This window comes from Myotis yumanensis, unplaced genomic scaffold (genome assembly GCF_028538775.1).
Source record: "Myotis yumanensis isolate MYYU_CA2020_CCGP unplaced genomic scaffold, mMyoYum1.0.hap1 SCAF_5, whole genome shotgun sequence".
Lineage (NCBI taxonomy): Eukaryota > Metazoa > Chordata > Mammalia > Chiroptera > Vespertilionidae > Myotis > Myotis yumanensis.
Window position 1 is genome coordinate 87,447,918 of NW_027223756.1, and position 10,923 is coordinate 87,458,840.

Here is a 10,923-nt window from a genome sequence, read left to right on the forward strand (position 1 = left end):
CCTCAGGGGAGGTGGCAAGCATCTGGCACACAGGATAATTGAAGAGCCAGGCCAGGGGAAGGAGGGTTGAGGGATGATGGGGAGACAGGTGCTCTAGGGCCCTCCTGGCAGGACTGGGATCCCCACTTCCCCAGAGGGCTCAATGCCTCTCCTGACCAAACTACCTAGGACCCCAGGTCTGGTCTGGTCTGGGGTCCTAGATAGCCTTTGTCTCACTGCCCCAACCCCGGGCTGGGGGTCCCTAGTGGGATCTGAGCCAGAGGAGTTACACACACACACACACAATCATACAACATCCAATACACACATAGGACACCCATCCTTCCTTTCATACACACACACAGCTTCTATACACACACAAGACATTTATCTTCCATTCCAATAGACAGATACACACACACAACATCCATTCCTCCTTTAAGAATCACACACAACATGCAGACACACACACAGGCCATCCGTCCTTCCATTCATATACAACACCTAGCCGGGCACCCCAGACCCCATCACACACACACAAAATCCCAGAGACCACAGGTGTGCGCACACACATACAGATCCCCCTCCTCCTCTGGGGGGGGGGTCATATAAAATACCATAATCACACACAGACACAGGATCACCCAAAGATGCTGTCACACGCCCTTCCAGAGTAGCACACCGACACACACACAGCCACGCATACCTACCCAGAGCCACCCACGGAGTGACACCAATAGCAGCCCGGTCACACACTAAGACCCTCACCATCACATAGACCCCCAGAGAGACTCAGATATACACTGACTAAGACACATGCAGACACACACAGACAGTTACATGGACTCCCCAAAGCACTAGTTACACAGACATACACAAGACCACACACAGTCACATAGGGACAGCGAATCTCACACAGGACAGACCTATGGGGTCACACTCACAGGTGCTCTCAGAATCATCCATAGCGCTGGCGCACACAAAGTCATGCAAAGCCATACAGATGCTACACATACACACGTGCACATATCACTCACGGTTACAGTCGCAATCAGACAGTTGGTCACATGACACCCAAAGACACATGCAGGCATCCCCAAATCACAAATGGAGACCCAGGCTAGCCTGCAGCTGCATGCAAGTTCCCACAGAGGCGCGGCCTGGCCAGGATGGACGACAGGAGGGCAGCAGGCCTTGTGGCTGGCGCTCACATGGAGGCAAAGGGAAGGAGTTGGGGAAACCTTTCATTTGCAGCAGGCAGGAGACCCACCCCACCCGCCCTGGAAACCTGGCCCTGGCTCCTGAATGGGGCCTCTGTACGCTGCCACCGCCCAGCCATCCCAGGGAGAGAATATGGGGTTGGGGGTGATCCAGCTGCACCATGTCCCTGTCCAAGCCTCAGGGCCACCCAGCCACATGCCAGGGCTCGGGCTGGAGTCCCCCAGCACGGAGGAGCCCTTCCCCGACCCATCCTCACTACCTCTGGAGGCCAATCCCCAAACCCAAGCTGCGCAGAGAACACGGAGGGGCAAGGCCATGTCCCTGCTGGTGTTGGATACCCAGGTCTCCGTGTCTAAGGCCCAAGTGCCTCCCCAAGATGGCAGCTGCCAGTCCCATGCCACCAGGCCTCTCAGTCCAGCATGAACGTATGACAGCATGGCTGCATGTGGCTGAGGATGAGACAGCGTAGTCGTGTGTGAGAATGTAGCCAGACTCCCTGTGCAGCCTGAGGGTGGGGGTGGGGCGCTCAGAGCCCCGTGGCTCATGTCAGCACACATACACAATGTCATTGTCACCTGTTGATCACACAGCCATGCACACGGCCACTGTCTCATCTTCAGTCACATTGTCACACACAACCACACTGTCATACATGCTGCTATCCACACCTTCAACCACACAGAACCGCACTCACACCTTCAACCAGTGACACTGTCACACCCTCAGCCATGCTGTCAGACACAGGAATACTGTCACGCCCTCAACAATTCTGGTCACACACACCTTCGGCCTCACGGTTTCACACGTCTTCACAGTTAGCCTGGCATGCCGACCCTTCCACGATATCAGTGTCACACTGACCAGCAGAGGCACACTGACATACTCTGCCTGGGTGCCCCTACAGCTGTCCTAGCCATGTGGCCACACAGAGTCACTGCCCCCCTCAGTCACAAGGAGGGGAAGCAGATCTGATCACTTCATCTCCACGGTGTGGCACACAGCTGTCCCTAGAACCAACACAGTCACTCTAATAACACAACACACCCTCACTGTCATGGTGTCACAGAGCAGACAGCCAGCAGGTCAGGCCCCTATATAACTGCTCAAAGATCCCTGATGACACATGCTCAGGGCATCACTGTTGCATGTGACAGGCACACATCTCACACTGCCACACAACACCCACAGTCCCCGGACAGAGCTACAAAGAAACAATGGGTGACAGCCACACCACCGCTACAAGTACATCCTGTCATACAACAGGCGCTCTCCCCGGTGCCTGTCACAACATTGAGACAGCCCCTTAGTTGTCCCAACAGGCAGCCAGGCATGCTAAATGGACTCCATGATAGTCACTAGGACACCCCGGTTCCCCAGTCGTAGAAACAGGGATGGGCCCAGGCTGACACCCTCCCTGCTGCAGTTGGTGCATGGAGAGCAGGGGGGGCTAATGGATGTGCAGCTGTCAGCAGTGGGTGCCAGCCCCCACCCCATGAATATTCATCAGATGAGGCTCTCCTGAACCTGTGGGGAGTTGGAGGTCCCAGGCAGCTGGGCACCCCCTTCTGTGCCAAGTGTGGGAGGGCTCAGCCAGGCCCCAGCAGTCCTCAGAACCCACTCCTAGCCCCACACGTAAGCACACACGAGTTTGTGAACACAAACCCCCCAGACACAAAAATGACAGTTACAAAAACTCAGAATTACACCCCAAAACACAGCCATCCACCATCTCACACACACACACACACACACACACACACACCAGGCATGCAAACACATGCACACAATCCAATGAACTCAAAATCACAAACATATAATCACACCCAAACCACAGACACCCATCATCTCTCTCTCTCTCTCTCTCTCTCTCTCTCTCTCTCTCTTTCTCTCTCTCTCTCTCCTCCCTCAGCCATGCAAACACAGACACACAGTCACATGAACTCACAAGCATACAACCACACATTTCTTTTTTTTAAATATATTTTATTGATTTTTATACAGAGAGGAAGGGAGAGGGATAGAGAGTTAGAAACATCGATGAGAGAGAAACATCGATCAGCTGCCTCCTGCACACCTCCTACTGGGGATGTACCCGCAACCAAGGTACATGCCCTTGACCGGAATCGAACCTGGGACCCTTCAGTCCACAGGATGATGCTCTACCCACTGAGCCAAACCGGTTAGGGCTACACACACATTTCTAAACACACGGACATACAGTCACCCCCAAACTAGAACCAACTACTTTTCATAAAGCACCCACACACGTATGCAAACACTGACCCACAACTTGGCACACAATCCCACTGCCCCTCAAATGTACTCACACATAACCACCCTAAAGAGCACCTTCACCCACCATCACACACACGTACACACACTACAATCTCATTCTGCCCACGCCTGACGGGTTACAGAAGGGGAAACTGAGGCACTGCGTGGCTGAAAGCCCCTTGAAGGAAGATGCCCCTCCTGACTCAAGGCAGAGGCTGCAGCTGGGCGCCCCCTGCCGGCCTGGGTCCTCCAAGAGCGCGCGGGGAGGCGGGCACACGCCTGACGTAACCATGGCATCCTCTTGGCACGCGTGGCCGGGGCGGGGAGGGCGGGGCGGGCGCGTTGCCATGGCACCGGAGGGCCGCGTGAATGGGGTATTGTTCGCCCGGCGCCCAGCGCCCTGGCCTGACTGTCCTGGACCCACCCAGACCCATCCGCCGTAGAGGAAGGGAGAGACAGAGATGGGGAGAGACAAAGATGGAGAGAGACAGACAGAGCTGTAGATGGGGAAAGAAAGACACTTAGGAACCAGGGGGGAGAGACAGAGACAGAGAGAGACAAAGAGATGGAAGAGACCTGGGAGATGGAGAGAAATGCACCAATGAGGAAGGACCCACAGCGGGGCAGAGGGACAGAACCTATGAGAGGCAGGGCGGGGAACTGAGATGGAAGATGAAGGTCTGGGGTGGGAGCCAACCAATAACCACGGAGCCCACTGTGCCTTGCGCTACGCCTGGTAACAGGACTAGGCAGAGGACCAGGACTCCCAGACAAAGTCAGAGATACTGAGACGGGAGGAGACCCAGCAATAGAGACCCAGCAAGATGGAGGGTCAGAGACACCAGGAAGAGAATGGAACCAGTGCTCTGAGGTTCCTTCCTCCACTCCCCTTTGGACAACGTGCCTCCTCCAATTTGACACTCTTGGAAGGCACCCCTCTGTCCCGCACACCTCACCCACCACTGACAAGACACCATCCACACAAGGACCTGGTCTTGGGGACACTGCCCCAGACACTCCGAGACGCTCTCATGGACCCAGTGGCACAGCAGATACACCCACAGACACCCAGGGACACAGTTAGGGTCCGTCAGACACACCCATACGACAGGGACTCTTACCCCACACCAGAGTGACAAAGCTAGAGGTACGGCCCATAGAAGAACTGTCTCATGCGGACTCTGCCAGACACCTGGTCCCAATCACACATGGCCACACAGCACACAGGCTCACACGCCACAGAACACTGCCATGTGTGGCTAACCAGGCACACGGTGCCCTCTCACACCCGCAATGTCCTTGCATTTGACCCAGAGATTTGGCCTCCTGGCCCCCAGCCCAGACTGGGGGGTCTGGGAGGATGCTGGGTCCGGTTCTCCATGTTTGACAGACATCAGTCACCAGTCCAGGTGGGAAGGGGAAGGAAGGGAGGTGAAGCCCCGCTCCTTCCCCTCAAAGGGTTGAGTCCAGCCAGGCCAGGGCAGTCCCCAACTCCTTCATGTCTGGGTCATCTGGGCCCAAATCTGAACCAAGGGTGTCCCCTGGTGGCCATGTGTGGTCTCTGCATCCATTGCGTGAGGGTGTCGGGGGATGGCAGACAGCCCAGTGGCCTAATGTGAATAGAAGGGCAGAGAGACAGGCCCAGGCTCAGCACCCAGAGCCTAGAGTCAGGAAGCCAAGGTCTGGAAGCCAGAACCCAAAACCAGAATTCAGAGCCTGGAATCCAGATCCCAGAATCCAGAATCTGAATCTAAATTCTCAGGTACCAAGAACTGGGGACCCAGAATCTAAAATCCAGGTCCAAATGCCCAGAATCCAAAATCCAAAGGTAGAGATCCTGTCCTCAGAATCTAGAATCCAAGAGCCCTGAATCCAGATACAACAACCGGAGCCTAGAGCCCTCCTTCGAGCCATCCCCTGCCTTCCCTGAGCCCCCAGATTAGAGCGGAGCAGGGGTTGGTGAGGACAGGAACAGGTTACAGTGGCAGGAGAGAGGCCCTGCAGTGACCACACAGAGCCTCTGCCAGCTGCTGCCCTCACAAGCACGCATGCACACGCATACTTCAACAGAATCTTACACACAGGCCACATGCCCAAACATATAGCCAGTCTGTGACCATCAGATGTACAGCACCACACACTCAGATGCACACAGACAACATCACACATACACCCTGACACACACCATCACCCGAAGACACCTGAACCCACCATTCACTCCTCTCCCAGCACATGGACACACACTCATCTGTGTACCCACACAATCTCAGAGCTGCCCCCCATTGCCAGCCATCCCACCAAACTCAGACGCATAGCCACCACACCCAGAAATGCACAAAACCCAGACTCCCAATCCTACTCAGACATGCTCAAAGAATTGTGCAGGCTGGTGCGCATGTACACACACACACACACACACACAACTCCCCTAAGCAGAGAGAAGCTCCATGCCTTGGCAGCCACACAGCCCCTGGGAACAGGACCCCCGGGACAGGGCTCACTGTGCACCCCCATGCCCACCCCATCCCCCACCTCCTGGCCGGCTGGCGGGCTTTAATACAGATGCCAAACTCATAATTGTAACTGAGGGTGACAGGGTCACCTTGAGCCCCAGATGCTCGCGCAGTGACAGATGGCGTTGGCAAACCTGATTAGCAGCCCCTGTGCCAGCGCCTGTGGCACCTGCATCCCCGCCCCTCCCCCGCTCCCCCAGCACTCATTACCCACCCATTAATGGTCCTGGGGATGGGGGTGGGGGCCGTTTGGCACTGCCCAGGAGGGGGCAGGGATACTGGGGCCCCCCTGGCACCAAGGTTCCCAGCTGGCTCCCCGGCTGGCAGGAGGTGAGCACAGCTGAAAGGGGGTGGAAGCAGGCGCCTCATATGCCTGCCAGAGGGGTGTCCATGGTGCCAAGGCTGAGCTACCCACTCGGACGCTGCCTGAGGTTTGGCACAGAACCCTGGAGGGAGGCGGGAGAGCACACCCCTCCCCCATGGGCCACTCATGACCCTCCCCCATCTCGGGCCCTTGGAGCAGGGCCTTGGGAGCTGCCTGCCTGGCCTGTTCCCACCCCTCTGTGCTGGCCTGTGGGGTCAGAGGTCATGGGCTCCCACGCCCCACTGGCCCATCTGTTTCCTCGGGTCCCCTCCGCCTGCTCCCCTCACCTGGGGCCTTCCTTCCTGAGGCAGGAAGAAGGCTGAGGGGGGCCCCGGTTGACCCCCCCCCCCCACCGCCCTGCGCTCCGGGTAGCATTTGGAGGCAACCCTGACAGCACCACATGTCCCTGCGTCTGTGCCAGACGGGCCCATCTGCTAGGGCCCTGGTTCCAGACGCCCAAAGCCCGGCCACCCTCATCCGCTGCAGACCCTGTGCCCAACTGAGGAGGGAGCACCCCTCATACCCACATTCCACAGGGCCACCCACTTCCAGGGAACTCCGGTTGAAGGAACAAATACACACATATACACACAACTGGGCTCCATCAACCTTTATGGTCCTGTAGATGCCACACTGGGCATGGGGCTGGTAGAGATTGGGAGGGGCAGCTGGAGCTTGTGGGTTCTGCCTCTGACTTGGGGAACCCAGGTGTCCCCCCGTAGCTACCTCTGCTTTCCTGCCTGGGTTTCTTGGGGTCCTAGGACAGGGTCATCACTGTGTCTCCTGGGTGGGGTCATCCGTTCTCCCTGCATTTGGAGGTGTGTCTTTAACTTATTCTGTGAGAGGAGGTCCAGTCTGGGGTTCAAATGCTGGCTCTGCCATGTCATGTTGTGTGACCCTGAGCAAATGTCTTTGCCTCCTGGGGCCTCAGTTTCCTTCCCTGTAAAATGGGGTGATGCCTCTATGCTATTGGGCAGCTCTGAGGGTGACTCAAGTAAGTACCTGGCAAATGCTTAGAACTGGGCCTGGCCGACAGTGAGTGCTCAGTAGCGTGTGCTGTGACTGTGAGTGGTCCGCCGCTACGGGGCTGTCTGGTATTCACGGGAGCAGGGTGAGAACTCGGGAGGCCCGTCTGGCTTTCCCTGCTTCCCTGGTCTCTGACCCGAGGACATTCTCCAGGTCGGTGTCTTTCCGACTCCCACATCTCTCCGAGGTGCGTGCGTCTGTGTCAGTCCATGATGCTCAGCTCATGCCTTCAGGCTACACTGACACCTCTCGACCAGCACTGTGTATGTCTTCACCCGCCGACGAGAGGCTGGGCTGCCCACCTGGCACCACAGGAACACGGGTGTCCAGTGCCTTTGAGCGGGCACACAGCTGTTGCAGAGGACGAATGGGGCGAGGTCCACACCAGGGACGTAGAGCGAGGAGCAGTGGCCAAAGCAGAGGTGATTACGGAGGCGCTTAGCCATGCATCCCGGCTGGGAGAGCACCTGGGGCCAGAGGCAGGGAGGACATGAGGCCGGAGTAATGAGAATAACCCCCACTCCACTTCCACCCCACCTTGAGAGGCATGTGTCCGGGCTCAAATCCTGACTCTGCCATTGCTGTGTGACCTGAGGTAAGTTACTCAACCTCTCTGGGTCTCAGTTTCTTCACCTATGAAATCATCAAAGTTCAACCAGGAAAAAAAGAAACTACTCTAGGCCCGTGGTCGGCAAACTGTGGCTCGAGAGCCACATGCGGCTCTTTGGCCCCTTGAGTGTGGCTCTTCCTAAGCCTTAGGAGTACCCTAATTAAGTTAATAACAATGTACCTCCCTGTATAGTTTAAGTTTAAAAAATTTGGCTCTCAAAAGAAATTTCAATTGTTGTACTGTTGATATTTGGCTCTGTTGACTAATGAGTTTGCCGACCACTGCTTGAGCCTATAACCTGGCACACAGTCAGTTCAATAAATGTTAGTTCCTCCTATGATCCCCTCCAACTAAGTGGATCTATCAATTCACCCCCTGCTCATGGCCCTTCTCTGTTTAAACCCTGCACTCCTGCCTCTGTCCCTCTCCCCACAACTTCATCTCCCCACCTTCCCCCTCTGCCCCAGTGACCCCACCCTCTTGCTTGGAGTTACAAAGAAATCAGCAGTTAAGGCAGAACTTGGTACACCTGGCTTCAGAGCCTGGGCCATAAACAACATAGGGCATGAGTGCCTACAGCCATTATGGAGCACCAACTGAATGCACTGTGAGTGCTGCCCACACCCCTCTCATTCAGGCTGCCCCAAAGTGCTCAGCAGGCAGGTACGACTATTGTTCATCATTTAACAAGCACTGAGCTGCTGCAGTGTGCCTGGCTCTGCTCTAGAGCTTAGGGATGGGAATACAGAGTGAATAAGGCATAAAAATTCCTGCCCTGGTGGAATAGACATTCTACTGAGGAAAAGAGATAATAAATGCAATTACAGAATCAATTTCACTTTTTAGGGGATGATGTGTACTACAGTGAGAAATAAAGCAGAAAAGAGGAAAATGGGGTGGGAGGTACTGCATTTTTTAAAAATATTTTTTTTATTGATTTCAGAGAGAAAGGGAGAGATAGAAACATCAATGATGAGAGAGAATCATTGATTGGCTGCCTCCTGCACCCCCTACCGGGGATCAAGCCCGCAACCAGGCATGTTCCCTGCCTGGGAATCGAACCGTGACTTCCTGGTTCATAGGTTGATGCTCAGCCACTGCGCCACACCAGCCTGGCTGCTGCATTTTTAAATAACGTTTGAGTAAAAACCTGAAGGAGGTGAAAGAAGGAGCCACAGAATGTCAGGATGGGGGGAGGTGCTAGAGGCAAAGGAACAGCCAGTGCTATATATTGTTGGTGTGTCTGGGGAAAAGGAGGCAGGTGTGGCAGGAATAAAGTGGGCAGGGGGGAATGGGAGGAGGTGAGAGCAGAGAGAGGACAGGAAAACGGAGCAGGGCCTTATGGGCTGTGGGGAAAATTTGGGCTTTTGCTCTGGATGAGGTGGGAGCCATAGAGGGTTCTGAGTGTAGAAGGGACATAATCTGACTCAGAAGCTCACAGGTGCCTCTGGCCATTAAATGGAAAAATAGACTTGGGGGACAGGGTGGTGATTGCAGAAGCTGGCAGAGGGGCAACCCCCATTTCATAAGGGAGGGAACTGACGATCAGAGACAGGTAAAGGGTACAGGGCTCGATTCCAAATCTGGCACCACAGTCATGTTGTCAACGCTGAGACTCAGCCCTCTCCTCCCACCGCATACTCACCTGAGTGAAGGGCACAGCCTTACACGTCTCCTGGGCTACTTCCTGTGGGTCCAGTGGGAGAGACATGGTGGTGGCCACCTCCTGCTCATGCTGCAGTCCACCTAGCCCCATACGCCTGGTTTTCTGCAGGTCCAAGAAGGCCTTCCAGCTGCTGAGAGCAGAAGATGGCCCTGGGGAGGCCTGGGCCCCTTGGCCCAGAGATCGGGTCTGATTTGTGGCAGCCCAGGGCTGGGGTGGGGAACCCTGGGGTCCAGGCCTCCCCAAGCCTGTGGGTAGGCAGGCTCCACTGAGCAGGCTCAGAACTGTGGTCAGCTGGCTGAGGAGCATCTGTCTGTCTGTCTGGGACTGGGCTCAGGGTCCTGGGCAGTTGACCCTGCTGTCTGGTGAGTGAAGTCTGTACCCACCAGACCCACTTTTAATGGCCCGCCCCCCACCTGGGCAGCCTGGGAGGTGCCTCTGCAAACTCCAGAGTAAACCCAGACCTGCTAGGTTCCCACCCCTCCCCCAGCATGGCAGGGGACGTCGGGGCTGGGACTGCTGGCATGTGGGCTGGGGAAGGAGGAAAGGCAAGTCTAGAGGGGCTTGGGGCACAATGCCAGAGTCCCTGAGGGCTCTGTACCTGGTTTCAGGCCCCATTCATCCATTTAGCAAAACCAGACTTTGCAGTTAAGCTACTCAGGTTTCAATCACCGCATTGCAACTTCCTAGCTGTGCAATCTTGGCCAAGTCCCTTAACCACTCTGGGCCTCAGCTTCCTCCTCTGAAGTATGGAGACAATAACCATCCCTACCTGGTAGGGCTGTTCTGAGGACTGAAGGAGATAATTTATGTAAGGAGTTTAAACTAGAAGCTGGTACACAGTACCACCATGAGTAAGCTATGATTAACATTATTGCTGTTGGTTTTCCTTTAGCACCTGTTAGAGGCCACGCGTAATTCTGAGCCCTGGGGATACAGGTGGACAAAACAGAAAATGGGTCCTCCCTGCCTTACGTTGTAATGCAGAAAACAGACAATACAAGATAAATAAGATTATTTCAGAGTCTTAAATATTAAGAAGATATTAAAAAGGGATGTGCCTTGCCCAGCCGGTGTGGCTCAGTGGTTGAGCATGGACCTACGAACTAGGAGGTCAAGGTTCAATTCCCGGTCAGGGCACATGCCCAGAGGCAGCCTATCCATGATTTTCTCTCATCATTGATGTTTCTGTCTCTCCCTCTCCCTTCCTCTCTCTGAAACTATATATATATATATATATATATATATATATATATATATATATATATAAATG

General features: G+C 55.0%; 1 protein-coding gene across 1 annotated transcript; it reads right to left on the reverse strand.

The window, feature by feature from the left end:
* Nucleotides 1-7,598: 7,598 nt before the first annotated feature.
* On the reverse strand, nt 7,599-9,959 carry DAND5 (DAN domain BMP antagonist family member 5). Its single transcript, XM_070413994.1, has 2 exons — nt 9,633-9,959; nt 7,599-7,844 (listed from the first exon to the last, which is right to left on the reverse strand). The coding sequence occupies exons 1-2, from the start codon at nt 9,957-9,959 to the stop codon at nt 7,599-7,601; spliced, it is 573 nt and encodes a 190-aa protein (XP_070270095.1).
* Between the last annotated feature and the right edge of the window lie 964 nt (nt 9,960-10,923).